We start from the raw sequence: 15,523 nt of genomic DNA on the forward strand, positions 1-15,523 counted from the left end.
AAAGAACTGTACGTGTTCATCCAAAGGTATGGACAGAAATATTTATAGCAGTATCGTTTGTAAAAGCCCCAAACTGGAAAAGACCAAAATGCCCATTAACAGTAAAATGGATAAATAAATTGTGGTGTAATCATACACTAGAATACAAAACAGTAATGACCATTTCACTGGTGGTACACACACCAAAGTCAGATGTTAATTCCTATTACTTGCTACACTGGATTTACACTGAAGCTTTAACGGTTAAGGAGTCTCAGCCCTGCTTCAAATCAGTCAGGAAGAGAGGAGCCTTGGATCGACAATTCAGAGCTCCACAACTGTTAATTTGCGATTCCCCAATTCAGATACATTTCAAAGTCAAACGATCTAAAGTTATGAAAATCTTTTGGTGTATATCACTCACCTTCGCTTTTAAAAGGTCAGATGTTTCAGAATGATTATTATATGGCTTTTGCTGCAGTGGTTGCCTGTGCTTTACCCATTGGTCACCAGGAGATCCTTCAGGAAATAACTGCTGACTATGGCGGAATTTGGTTCGACTACATCAAGATTTAAAAAATAAAAATCATATCAGAAAATGAACTCACCTACAGTTCTTCTACCATCTTGACAGTTTATGCTACAGACTACAAATTTTACTTTCTTCTTTTTTTTTTTTAAAGGTTAGCACCTGAGCTAACATATGTTGCCAATCTTTTTTTTTTTCCTTCTACTTCTCCCCCAAAGCGCCCCCGATACGTGGTTGTATATTCTAGTTGAAGATCCCTCTGGTTGTGCCATGTGGGACGCCACCTCAGCATGGCCTGATGAGTGGTGCCATGTCCACACCCAGGATCCAAAATGGTGAAACCCTGGGCCGCCAAAGCAGAGTGCGTGAACTTAACCACTCGGCCTCGGGGCTGGCCCCTTACTTTCTTCTTTATTATCTATCTCCACACACTAGAATGTAGTTCCATGAGGGCAGGGATTCTTGTCTGCTTTGTCTACTGCTTTATCCCCAGCACCCAGAAGAGTGTCTGGCATTCAGTATTTCTTGAATAAATTAATAATCTGTTATTTTTAATCCAAAACTTTTCTAAACTATCCATACCATTCCTCTCTATAAGTGATTACACTTTTTTTCTTTTTCTTTTCTTTTTTGGAGGGTGAGGAAGATTGGCCTTGAGCTAACATCTGTGCCAGTCTTCCTCCAGTTTGCACATGGGATGCCACCACAGCATGACTTGATGAGCAGTGCATAGGTCTGTGCCTGGGACCCAAACCTGTGAACCCTGGGCCACCAAGAGGGAGTGCACAAACTTACCAGTATGCCACAAGGCCAGCCCCTGACTATATGTCAAAAAATCTGAAGAAAATAATTTTTTCTAAATCTAGTTGAAATAAACAAATGTTTATTAGTAGAGGGGGCTGGCCCCATGGCCGAGTGGTTAAGTTTGAACACTCCACTTCAGCAGCCCAGTTTTCCCGGGTCCGATCCTGGGTGCAGACATGGCCACTCATCAGGCCACAGTGAGGCGGCATCCTACACAGCACAACCAGAAGGACCTTACAACTAGAATATACAACTGTCTACTAGTGGGGCTTTGGGGAGAAGAAATTTTTAAAAATCTTTAAAAATGTAAGTAGATTTTCCTTCTTAATAGGACAGACAACTCACGTTCTTACTAGGATGTTATAGTACAGAATCTGATCCTGCACAGGTCAGTTACAGACCCCATCCATGCTGGAAAAGAATCTGAAAAATTAATCTATAGTCTAGAACAAAGAATTAAAGGGCCCAAGACAATGGATGAGCAAATTAAAGATCCAGTCTCAAATTCTCATGCAAAACAATTCACTTGTAAAAGGCTGTACTCACGCAGTAGTCTGTAACAAAGATAAGAAATCCTATTCTATAGTACCACTTAGAAGTTCTTCCCTTTTCCCATTTAAAAATTACAATAGAATTGCAGGCTATCTACTCTTTAGACAAAATTCAGACATTTTCTCCAACACGTCATCACAGACATCAATCTGTATGTTAAAAACACACACTACCCTCCCTGAGAAACACGAAATTTGGTTAGAGAAGTTTCTTTATTATCTCTTATATTCCATCCTCCAGGACCACAAACACTAGGACTAAAAGATATGGGAATCATGTCACACACTACGGTGGATAGATTCTCCCAAACGTGATCATACAATTTTTTTTTCAAACACTGTCACTATTTCATAGTAACTTTTTAGTAGTGTCTTTGTTTCTTTTTAATCTGAGCTGCATTCTGGTCTACGTTACTTTTTCTATACTGTTTCACTTACGTCTAGTAGTATATAATTTGGTGATTATAATCATAGATTCTGAAAAGCAGAAATGACTCTCAAGGCATTTAGTCCAAGCTCTCATCCTCATAAAACTCAACTAAAATAGGATATTCCCTACGTAGTTAAAAAATATTGACTGTAGATGTGGTTTACTTCTATTGTTTAATTTCTGAAGCTCTAGGATAAAAACAGAACATCTAAATTAGAGAAAATGCAAAAAGCAACTCTCTGAAGCTAACACAGGCAAAGTTCTAGCAAGCTGATTACAAATAAATATGCTTATTTAACAAAATTACTCACTCAGCCTACTCCAGCACTGTGATTTGGATACAATTAAGTTCCAACCAAGGAAATGTGCTTTGTGGTTCATGTGCATGTACTAGTCACTCTTTATAATACACAGTCTATGCCAGGGAAAGAAATCAAGAAAGCCCAAGTCTTCACAGTTCTTTGTGAACAAATTAAGCATCACCATCCCTCATCTCCTCTACACAAAAACAGACCTCAATATACCCCCATTCAATCATCTTCAGAAACTCAATTATCTCTAAAGGAGAATATGAAAACAGAAGTAACAATATAAACACACTCACAAAGACAGAAGTTTTTCTTCTTTTCCTCATGTTCTATCTATCCATCTAAAAAGTTGGTACCCTCTTGTGTATACTATTTTTAAATGTGCCTGAAGCTCTTTTCCAGCTCCAATTAACCTTTTTCATCTCATCAAAAACCCTTAAAAAAATTTTTTTTCATCTGTGAGAGCAGTAACAAAACAGTACCTATAAAAAGGAATCCAACACCTCTAAAAACTTTAGAAGTAAAATGCTACTGTATTTAAAAACTATCAGAAAGTCAGAATCCTATGAATGTATTTCTTTACCTCAATTTTTCCACAGTGGGTTTAGCTGGTGTGCTACCAGCTGAGGAAAATCCATTGTCACTGTCTGAGGAATCTCCAAATCTTCGAGAAAGCCAGTCCCGTAATGGTCTACGGAAATATTATTTACTTTTAAAACTTGGCTGTATTAAGAAGCTGACTATCAGAATTATGAAGGTTAGTTTTGTATTCAAGAAACATGAACATACCTGATAAAGGGAATGGCCATAAAAAATTTGTTAGGTGCCAAACCAAGTTTGGATTTTGGGGTCATATCATTTCTATGACAGGGCAATTTCTCAATGGAGAACCACTCAATGTTCTAAACACAAGAAGAAAATAATTCATTGAGTTAATTATTATCAAGGAGTTTCTAAAAGCAATTTCCTACTTCATTCAATTGAAATACTATACTGAAAATACTTTCAATTACATACCCGAATTTCTCTTCTGGTCTTTGGGTTAAATTTTGTGTCTTTTGGAATTCCTGGAATGATGTACAAACGAGCAAGCTGGTCATTGATTCGAAGTTCAATGTAATCATCCTTACAAATATAATCTTTGATATCAAAACCAGTTTCTTCAAAGACCTGAAAACAACAAATCTGAATGATTTTCCATTTTTACTGTTAGATCCTCCAGTTCATTAAAATCTGTTTATTTCAAAGGCAAAAATTCAGAAATATCCAGGCAATTAATGGTATGCAAACACTAGGCAGGAAGTCAGAATATTCCAGAGCCTAGTTCTAGCTCTGCCTCTACTTAACTGTTTGACTATGGAAAAACTTGTTTATATATCTGAGCCTGTTTCTTCACCTATTCAATGAAGGGAGATGTGTGATACTGTTATTTACAATAAGAAGTATATATTTATTTGGTCTTTGTCCCCCTTTCTGGTACAGAGCTCCTAAAACCCTTGGAATTTCCTAAATGATGAAAGCAACAAAGGTGTCTGTTATGTTAATGAGGTGACTTTTGAGCCCCACCGAATGTGGGCTGATTGCCAGAACCAAGCATGTGATTAAAGGGTTGGAACTTTCAGTCTCACCTCCACTCCACCTCACCCCCTCCTCCAGGGAGCGGAGAGAGGTTGGAGATTGAGCTCAATCACCAAGCGACCAATGACTTAGTCAATCATGCTTACGTAACGAGGCCTCCATTAAAAGAATGGGGTTCAGAGAGCTTCCAGGTTGGTGAACATGTGAGATTTGGGGAAAGTGGTGTGCTAGGAACAGCATGTAAACTCCCTGCCCTTTCCCCATACCCTGCCCTATGCATCTCTTCCATCTGCCTGTTCCTGAATTATATCCTCCTATGATAAACCAGTGATCTAGTAAGTAAAATGTTTCTCTGAGTTCTGTGAGCCACCCAGCAAATGAATCAAACCCAAGGAGGGAGTCAATGGAACCTCCAATCTACAGCCACTCAGTCAGATACACAAGTGACAACATGGACTTGCAACTGGCATCTGAAGTTGAGGACAGTCTGGTAGAACTGAGCCCTTAACCTGTGGAATCTGGTAACTCCCTGTGGGTAGAGAATGTCAGAATTGAGATGAATTGTAGGACACTCAACTGGTGTCTGAGAATTGTTTGTTGGGCCCAGAACTCTTTTTTTTTCTTTTTGCTTCTTCTCCCCAAATCCCTCCAGTACATAGTTGTGTATTTTCAGTTGTGGGTCCTTCTAGCTGTGGCATGTGGGACGCCGCCTCAACGTGGCCTGACGAGCGGTGCTATGTCTGCGCCCAGGATCCAAACCAGTGAAACACTGGGCCACCGAAGCAGAGCTGCCAACTTAACCACTCGGCCACAGGGCCAGCATCACCCGCCCCGAACTCTTAAGATGTTACAATACATCAGATTAGAATATATCCCATATAGAATACATCCCAATCTGTGGGAATTATATCACTGGGGACCGACCACATATGGATTTTATTCACAGTATCCATGAATCTATATGTACAGAAAACTACAAACTAAAAAATGTCTTATATGAATAAAACTACTTTTCAAACATGAAAATTGAATTGCTTGAATACTAACATTAAATGGACAGATTCCAAAAGTACAGCCACAACCACATTTGTGTGCAGGTGTGTGTGTTGGGAGAGGGGTTGTAATCGTCAACACTAAAGAACTGGACACTAGTGAACTAGATTAATGCTTTTAAAACTGTCTTCCCTCAGTAGTGCCTCAAGGACTGGGGGAGGAGGAACTGAGAGAATATAAATCTCAGGAATTAATGTTACATCTAACTCTTACCCTTTCCTTCAACCAGAGAAGCCATGCTCTGGTTGCCCAGATTAATATACTGGGCTTCTGTTTAAAATAAAAACCACTGGTCTCTTCTAGCCTTAAAGTTCTCCTTCAAATAACATTTGTATTACTCTGACAAAGTCCTTCCCCTTTTCACCCTCAAAATCAAAAAGGCTTTGGATTCACAGCAGCTGCAGAAACCACCGCAGATCTTTTATGCTGGAGTTCCTCTCCTTCCCTCTAGTTTCAGCATCTCCTAACCAATCAGTGGGACAGAAGACATCAAAACACATGCAGGGGCACGAATCTCTTGCAAGGTATGAGTACGGAGGAGCTATTTTCTACCCATTCCTTTTGTCTCTTCCCTGCTTCTTTTGTCAGTTCATGTACATCTTTCTACCTTCCTCAATAAGGGGACATCTGCACTTCTCTCAGGCATGTGTAGTCTTCCAATTTAAGCTCCTCCATAACATCTAACTCATTTCTGTCACCATTTCTGTATACTCCTAACTATGCTAAACCTTTTGTTCCTAATTTTAAGAACTGGGTTAATATACTCACTCGAAAATTGTTCTACAGTATATAGAAAAGGAGAAAGATTATTTGTATTTCCCACTTCTGGAAATGACAGACTGTGTACAGATGTACATATGTGATATCAAAAGAAAGTTAGTTTTCTTGTCCTGTGTTTCTTTATATCTACATTTGGTGTTACATAGGGTATATATAGAAACTGTCTATTGTAGAGGTGATCACTCACATTCAACCATATCAAAACTATATACCTTGTTCAAAATAAAATTCTGAAGGCTCAGTGACAGAAGTGTCTTGGTTTCCCACTTCCCCAAATTTTAACATTTGTATTCATAAGACAATATAATTAAACCATCAATCACGTAGATTCGCTTCATAACTCATGTATGCTATCTGAGTGTTCCCATTAAAGCAAAGGTCCAAATGCTCTGGTTTTCCCTTCTTTGAAACTCTACTGCATGAGACAGAGCTTAAAACTGTTTTCAATTATAATTCAATTTTGATGGATACTGGATTTATAACTGTAACAATTAAGACTGGTTTTGGGGCCAGCCCAGTGGCATAGCGGTTGGGTTCGCACGCTCCGGTTTGGCAGCCTGGGGTTCGCAAGTTCAGATCCCAGAAGCAGACCTACACACCACTTATCAAGCCACGCTGTGGTGGCATCTCACATATAAAATAGAGGAAGATGGGCAGAGATGTTAGCTCAAGGCCAGTGTTCCTCAGCAAAAAGAGGAGGAGTGGTGGCAGATGTTAGCTCAGGGCTAATCTTTCTCAAAAAAAAGGGAAAGGCTGGTTTACCTAAGTTTATACATCAGTGATGTATGAAATTGTTTCTCTTCATCAAAGGCTCCATTAAGAGAGTCAAAAGCAAAGACATAAACCAGAAGACAGTCACAATACACTCAAATGTAGAATATGTTAAAAAGTCCTATATATCAGTAAGTAACTCAACTATAAAAAAATGGGTAACATAAGTGGATACTTAATAAAAGAGGACATTCAAACGGCCAATAAGAATATGATAATGTGCTCAACATCACTATAAACTTCAGGAGAATACAAATTAAAACACAATGAGGGGCTGGCCCAGTGGCACAGCGGTTAAGTGCAGACGTTCCACTTCAGCGGCCTGGGGTTCTCCAGTTCGGATCCCAGGTGCAGACATGGCACCACCTGGCAAGTCATGCTGTGGTAGGCGTCCCACGTATAAAGTAGAGGAAGATGGGCATGGACGTTAGCTCAGGGCCAGCCTTCCTGAGCAAAAAGAGGAGGATTGGCAGCAGGTGTTAGTTCAGGGCTAATCTTCCCCCCCCCCAAAAAAAAGCACAATGATATACCATTACATTTCCAGCAGAATTGCTAAAGCTTTTTGTTTTTTTTTTTAAAGATTTTATTTTTTCCTTTTTCTCCCCAAAGCCCCCCGGGTGCATAGTTGTATATTCTTCGTTGTGGGTCCTTCTAGTTGTGGTATGTGGGACGCTGCCTCAGCGTGGTTTGATGAGCAGTGCCATGTCCGTGCCCAGGATTCAAACCAACGAAACATTGGGCCGCCTGCAGCAGAGCGCGAACTTAACCACTCGGCCACGGGGTCAGCCCCTAAAGTTTTTTTAAATTTAGATATAATCAACATACAACATTATATTAGCTTCAGGTGTACAACACAATGATTCAATATTTGTATATATTGCAAAATGACCATAAAATCTTTCTCCAGTTTTACTGAGATATCATTGACATATATCATCACTATATAAGGTTAAGGTATACAGAATAATGGTTTCACTTACATATATTGTAAAATGATTACCACAGTAAGTTTAGTTAGCATCCACCACCCTATATAGATGCAAGAAAAACAAATTCTTCTCCTTGTGATGAGAACTCAAAAGTTCTACTGTTAACAACTTTCATATATATCATACAGCAATGTCAATTAGTTATCATGTTGTACATATCTCTAGTACGTATTTATCTTATAACTGGAAATTTGTACCTTTTGACTACTTTCCTCCAATTTCTGCCCGCCCCCCCCCGCCCCTGGTAACCACAAATCTGATCTCTTTTACTATGAGTTAGGTTGGTTTTTTTTTTTTTTCAGATTCCACATGAAAGCAAAATCATACAGTATTTGTCTTGCCCTGTTTAACTTATTTCACTTACCATAATTCCCTCTAGGTCCATCCATGTTTTCGCAAATGGCAAGATTTCCTCATTGAATAATATTTCACTGTGTGTATAAGTATATATAGAGTGCGCAGATATACATATGTGTAAATATATATTGTGTAAATTGTGTGTGTAAATATATATATAAATCACAACTTCTTTATCCAGTCATCCGTCAATGGACACTTCGTTTGTCTCCATATCTTGGCTGTCGTAAATAATGCTACTATGAACATGAGAGTGCAGATATCTTTTCAAGTTAGTGCTTTCGTTTCCTTTGTATAGATTCCCAGAAGTGGAATCGCTGGATCATTTGGTAGCTCTAATTCTGGGGATCCAGTGTGAGGATCCTCCACACTGTTTTTCCGCAATAGCTGTACCAGTTTACAATCCCACCAAAAGTGCACAAGGTTTCCTTTTTCTCTACATCCTTGCCAGCATTCATTCATTCTCTCTTGTCTTTCTGATGACAGCCATTCTAACAGGTGTGAGGTGATATCTCATTGTGGTTTTGATTTGCATTTCCCTAATGACTAGTGATGTTGAGCATCTTTTCATGTACTTACTGGCCATTCATATATCTTCTTTAAAAAAATGTCTATTCAGGTCTTTTGCCCATTTTTTAATGGGATTATTAGCTTTTCTGCTATTGAGTTGTATGAGTTCTTTATATATTTTGGATATTACCCCTTATTAGATAAATGGTTTGCAAATACTTTTTCCCATTCTGTAGGCTGTCTTTTCACTTTGTTGATTGTCTTCTGCTATGCAAAAGCTTTTTAGTTTATGATATAGTCTCACTTGTTTATTTTAATATTTTGTGGCTTGTGCTTTAGGTGTCACATTCAAAGAATCAATGCCAAAACTCATGTCAAGGAGCATTTTTCCTATAGTTTCTTCTAGGAGTTTCATGGTTTCAGGTCTTACACTTAAGCCTTTAATCTAAGTTAATTTTTCTAAGTGGTATAAGATAAGGGTCTAGTTTCATTCTTTTACATGTGAATACCCAATTTTCCTGGCACCATTTCTCAGTTGAGTTTTCTCCACTCCCTTATCAAATATTCACTGACTGTATATGCTTGGGTTTATTCTTGGGCTCTTAATTCTGTTCCACTGATCTGTGTGTCCGTTTTTACACCAGTATCATACTGTTTTGATCACTGTATAGCTTTACTGGATAGCTTGAAATAAGGAAGTGTGATGCCTCCCACTTTGTTCTTCTTTCTCAGGATTGCTTTGGCAATTCGGAGTCTTTTGTGGTTCCATATAAATTTTAGGATTGTTTTGTCCATTTCTGTAAAAACTGCCATTGGAATCTTGACAGGGATTGCACTGAATCTACAGACGGGTTTTGGTAGTAATGACATTTTAGCAATATTAATTCTTCCCATCCATGAACGTGGGATAACATTTTTTAAATTGGTAATTCCACGAGGCGGCCAGGACAACTAGAACTCTCATATGCAGGTGGTGGGAATGTAAATTGGTAAAATTATACATGGAAAACTATTGGTAGTAGGTACGCAGCTTCCCTATGAATCAGTAAGTCCACTCCTAGAGAAATGAGGGCTTATTTACAATATTGACAGCAGTTTTACTCATAATAGCCAAAAACTGGATAAAATCCAATGCATTAGAGAATGGATAAGGAATTGTGGTATATTTGTACACTAGAACACTACACAGAACAATTAAAAAAGAACCAACTACCGATATATGCAACAATACAGATGAATCTTAAAGGCATTATATTGAGCCAAAGACACAAAACAAAAAGAGTACCTACTGCAAAATCCTATTTATATGAAGCTCAAGAACAGGCAAAAATAATCAATGGTGACAGAAGTCAAAATAGTGGTTCCCTCTAGGAAGTGTGGGGGAAAACAGGTATTGATGGAGAAGGGGCAGGAAAAAATCTTCTGAGGCGCTGGAAAGATTCTGTATTTTAAACTGCGTGGTAGTTTCACAGGTATATACATACATAAAAACAAACTGTTAAGATTAGTGCACTGTATGTTTTTATCCTTCAACAAAAAAAGTTCAAAAGATAATTTATGGATGGTACTTAATGCTGTTTTTACAACTATTCTCTTTAGTTCCCTCCTTTGAATACCTTATAATTGGAAGTAAGTATACATACCTAGTCACGTTAAGTCTGTATAATAATTAGAAACTATGCTGTAAATTGTATAGTCTTAAGTTCCTTGAGAGCAAAGCCTGTTACCTTTGTGTACAAACAGTATCTAACTGAATATTCCCTTAATAAAGTAAGTGTTACAGAAGGACTGAGGAATCGCTTCAGATTAAAAGGAGACTGAGGACACACAATAATTAAATGCAAATACAACACATGGCCCTGGATGGGGGACACGGTAGAAACAGCTGAAAAAGACCATGATGGGGCAATTAGTAAATCCGAATATGAACTGTCCATTAGATAACAGCTCCTATCAATGTTACATTCCTGAATTTGATAATTACACTGTGATTATATTAGAGAACTTCCAAGTTCTTAAAATTTACATGCACAAGTAATTAAGGGTTAAGGAGCATTATATGTGCAATTTACTCCTAAATTATTCAGCAATAATAATAAAAACCACACATACATATGTATCAAAAGTAATAAAGCAAAACCAGCAAAATATTAATGGGTGAGTCTTTTTTTTGTATTATTCTTACTATTTTCACTATACTTGAAATTATCTCAGTATTAATGCAATTTTTAAGGAGTCACATATAATTAATGTTTAGTTGTTTTTTGTGCATTCAAATATGTACTGTGTGCTTAGTAAGTGACAAATACTGTCCTAGGCACTGACTTCAGAAATGAATAAAAGCAAGCACTGCTTAAGGAGCTCAGCCTAAAAAAAGAGAAAAATAATTGTAAAATGATATACGTTCCAAAAGGTAGGAGGGTCCTGTGGGAGTACAGAATCAGGGTGCCTAACTCAGCCCTGGGTAGAGGTGAAGCGTGAGTTGTGAGTTGGGGTGCTCACCTTCGGAAGGCTGTCATGGACAGTATCCTATTCTGCCAGATACATCTGAGCTAGGACTTGAAGGATGAACTGGAGTTTGCCAGATAGGTAAGAAGAAAAGGGCATTCCATTTAGATAGCTCGAAAGAGGAAGTAGTATAGTATGAGGCAAAATGAAAAGGGCCGTCACTGCTAACACAGGTAGCTTCAAGCCCTGTACAATCAAACTAAGAACAAATATAATAAAGTAACAGATATGATCTCAATTCTGAAAGTGATAAAGATTGATTTGACTCTAAAATCAGGTATTCACTCTCATCAAACATTTCCCAGAAAAAATCTTTAATAGATCACTTACATGTACAAACATCAAAGACAAAAATGTTAATGCCACATTTTCTGTGAATCAAACGTATTCTTGTATTATAATTCATAGTTAATTTTCCTGGCACATGGAATAGCATTAACTTCTCCAATGATATCAGATAAAAATCTCTAAGTAAGATTTAAAAATGAGCCACCCAAAGAGCACCAGCATAGACAGACAATGAAATTCTCCAGCTATAATCTATGTCCTATAAGCCTACAGGAAGAGAGAGAATAAACCAACCAATAGTTCCCCTGTACAAATTCTATCAAGATTAAATCATATAAATGCATAGTAAAGTCAGCTTCATTACAATAAAATATATTGTTTTGTCAAACAAAAGCAACAATATGAAATCCTGAAACCACAAGTGAACTGCCAAGTATCATTTGCTTGTTTTCAAGAATGGCTGGTATTTCACCACAACTGACGACAAAAATATACTGAGGTTATCCTAACACATCCTTTCAACAATATCTAGAAAACACTTTTCACCTTTGTCCTAAATCTACTTCACTGAATAAAAGTGATCAGAAATAACCCAATTAACAAAGGTGAACCAAAAGGTCAAAGAGAAGATTGGAAATTACTAATTAAGATGGCCCTTAGCTTTCCACTTACAATTATTCATACCTTCTCCCTAAGAAGCCTGCTTACCACTGGTTCTTTCAGCTCAGCCCACATACACAGTCTTTATAGGATGTGTCACATTCTGCCACAGCATAACAAAACATCTCTGGATGCCATATATAGTGAAATAATAACATTAATAAAATTATAATAAACCAAATAAAACTGTTATAATAATAACCAAATTAAAATGTTATTAACCACTTAAAATATGGGTAAGCACCCATGGCAGAACTACATAACTTCAAGAGAAAAAGTACTTAGGACATCAGCCTAAGTCTAACTAAAGGCAAGTAGAAAATTAAGACAAAACTTCTCCTTCTATGTTAATACAAGTGAAAATTAAAAGGAACAATGTGACATTAATATAAACTCCTATAAAGGATGGAATAACAATCTGGTTTTCAACTAAGACTTAACACCGGTGGTTCCCTGTTTCTATTATGCTGCAGTACCACCAAGTGGCAGAAGCACACACTGCAACTCTAGGACAGCTAGATGAATGCTTTCATCTCTCAAAAATGGCAACTGCTAGGACTGCACTGCGCCCCTTCAAAATTCATGTTGAAGATCTAACCCCCAATGTAACTGTATTTGGAAACAAGGCCTAAAAGGAGATGATAAAGGTTAAATGAGGTCCTAAGGGCGGGGCCCTAAACCAATAGGGCTGGTGCCCTTGTAAGAGGAGGAAGAGAGAGAGCACACTCTCTGCACTCACACAAGCACCCAGGAAAGGTCACACGAGCACACAGTGAAAAGGCAGCCATCTGCAAGCTTAGAGTCCTCACCAGGAACCAAAGAAGCAGGCACCTTGATCTTGGACTTGCTAGCCTCCAAAACGGTGAGAAATAAATTTCTGCAGTTTCAGCCACCTAGGCTGCAATATTTCGTTATGGCAGCCTGAGTGGACTAACACAGCAATGTTCCACCTTAACCTCAAAACTTTTCTCTCTTTATGACAAAGGTAGTCATTTAAAAATCAAGAATAACAGTCAAAACACTTGCCTTTAAAAATTCTAATCCAAAAACTTACAGGAATTAAAGCCAAATCTTTTCTGACAAGTTCCTTTATCAGCAAAAAGAGGATGTAATTTAGATAGGAAAGGTTTTAAGTTAGAATTCTTATTATCAAAGGGTAACCTTTTCCCCTGAAATTAAGGGACTATGGATCGGCAGAATACCTGTGCTTTCCTCAGAGCAAGACAAAAATCCTAAAACAGAAGAAAAAAATTCATATTGATCCAAATCAGAAAGGTACGTGTTGTTAGAAAAAGATATACTTAAAAATTACAAATTCCTTTTGTTTTCATTGGTGCATGTGTACGTTTAGAAATACCCATTTACAAATATTCCTTGGCTGCCTGTATCATAGCAGTGGAGAACATGGACTCCAGAGCCCAACCGGGGTTCACCAGGGTTTGCATCCCTGTTCTGCTGCTTACTAACTGTGAGACCTTGGGCATGTGACTAAACTGCTCTATGTTTCAGTCCCTCATCTGTAAAATGGAGATGACAACCTCTCATAATTGTTGTACCCCTCCCCACAAGATTCTCTTTAGATCCTATCTTCCACACTCCATTTTCCTACGCCCCATGCCCTAAGAATAAATTGTATGTACTTTCTCACACATTGTGGTGATCTATAATCATTACTAAAATTAGCACCACATGGACAAGACAACCTCTTATCTTGGTATCCCAGAGCAGAGAACAAATAAATAAGATAAACTAAAGTGAAAACTGGGTGCCTCAGTTCACAGGTTAACTCTCTCTCTCTCTCATACCCCAAATATCCTATTTCTGCATCATCCTGACTGTTTACAATACAGTGTATAAAACTCATCAGATGGAGGGTTGTAGTGGTAGGTGCAGGTAGATCCCTTGGGATTGGGATACTTCTTCAGTTTTGTAAGTTTAGGTTTTGATTTCCACCAAGTTCCTCCAAGAAGATCCAATTATGGAGACAGCTGATCTCACTCAATTTAACTGAAATTTCTGTCATTCCAATTAATGTAGTGTCTTTTCTGGACCTAGAAAACTATCTCATTGCTGTGGGAAGGTCCTTCAGGGAAAAAGGATAATCTGAGCTGGGTCTAGAAAGGTACCTAGATAGGATCTGGATGGGCAGGAAGACAAGAGAACTTTCCAGGTAGAGAAATAAGATAAGCAACAGTTTAGAGGCTGAAACAAATCAGTCAAATTCAGGGGACAAAGAATAAATCCTTTTAACTGAGAAGAAAGAAAGATAAATTTAGGAATGGCTAAGTTTTGTGTTGGGGGTAGGGGAGGGAGTTTCAATACCTGAAGAATTAAACTTCATCTTATAGGCAATGGAAGGTACAGTGAGTTTTGAGCAATGCAAATTTCTTAGAAAAGTCCAAATTGTGCACTTACCTGGAAGCCAAGACTATAAACATAAAACAAGTTTTAACCAAAATGTTTTACCAATTGCAAATCCAATTCTAAAAGGAAAGGTGGAGAAGATACCATCAATAAAAAAGAGTTAAAAAGATAAATAAAAGATGAACAATGAAAGAAAACGGAAACAAGGGAAGAATAAATGATAGATGTGGACAAAAGAATCAAAAGTTATATTATAAAAGATAAGTTATTTCATGCAGTCAAGTTCTGGAAAGAGGATTAGATGGTCCAAACAAGTAAGTCTCTATAGCTAAAAAGACCCTCAAAACATAACCACCAAATGTCACTGTGTTAGAAACTTCAATAACTCACCTCTCTAGCAGCACAATCATGAGGAGCTTCTTCTTTATTTACTTTTCCTTTTGGAAATCCCCAGCCTGATTTTGCTAGGTACCCCTGAACCAGTAGTACCTACAAAATAAGCAAAGATAAAAATAAAACTTGCCTTCCTTTCCCATCATCGGTTCTAAAAGCCAAAGGTGTTTTTCTCCTTACTCAGATAACTGTTATCACCAGTAATTTTACACAGCACTTGGTTTAGATATCTTCCATGAGTCTGAATATACTACTAGTAGGGAGAAGAAAGACATTCTGCCCATTTTAAAAAGCATTTCTTCAACAACGAAGTGACACTTCTTTGCAATAAGCCATACTGCAACAAGTATAAAATATTACGACCTAAAATGCAGACAAAATATGAAAAATTTGATCTTTTAGCACTAAAAAGCTAAGTACACTTTAAAACCTCAGGTCAGAACATTACAGAAATAACACAAATATTTTATTAATAGGATGAAAACAGCTGATGACTATTTCACTAAAAATCTTTTATTTTATTACACTCACATTTTCAAGTGTCTCATCAAGAATAATTGCACCATACGTTGGTACTCCCATTTTATATTCCTTCCATTCATCCAAAACTTTTTCCACATCTTCACCTTGAGGCAGCAAAAATGGACAATGACTGAAGAGTATACACAATG

General features: G+C 37.6%; 1 protein-coding gene across 3 annotated transcripts in view; it reads right to left on the reverse strand.

Moving 5' to 3' along the window:
- Positions 1-15,523, reverse strand: part of DCP2 (decapping mRNA 2) — a 46,521-nt gene that overhangs the window by 14,234 nt on the left and 16,764 nt on the right. For all 3 annotated transcript variants that reach the window (XM_014842897.3, XM_070517582.1, XM_070517581.1), the window contains exons 3-8: positions 15,384-15,511; positions 14,850-14,948; positions 3,619-3,771; positions 3,391-3,503; positions 3,185-3,292; positions 404-539 (exon numbers count right to left, since the gene is read on the reverse strand). In XM_014842897.3, coding sequence (XP_014698383.1) covers positions 404-539; positions 3,185-3,292; positions 3,391-3,503; positions 3,619-3,771; positions 14,850-14,948; positions 15,384-15,511 — 737 coding nt within the window. The remainder of the gene's footprint in view (positions 1-403; positions 540-3,184; positions 3,293-3,390; positions 3,504-3,618; positions 3,772-14,849; positions 14,949-15,383; positions 15,512-15,523) is intronic.

This window comes from Equus asinus, chromosome 9 (assembly GCF_041296235.1).
Source record: "Equus asinus isolate D_3611 breed Donkey chromosome 9, EquAss-T2T_v2, whole genome shotgun sequence".
In the NCBI taxonomy this organism is placed as follows: Eukaryota; Metazoa; Chordata; class Mammalia; order Perissodactyla; family Equidae; genus Equus; species Equus asinus.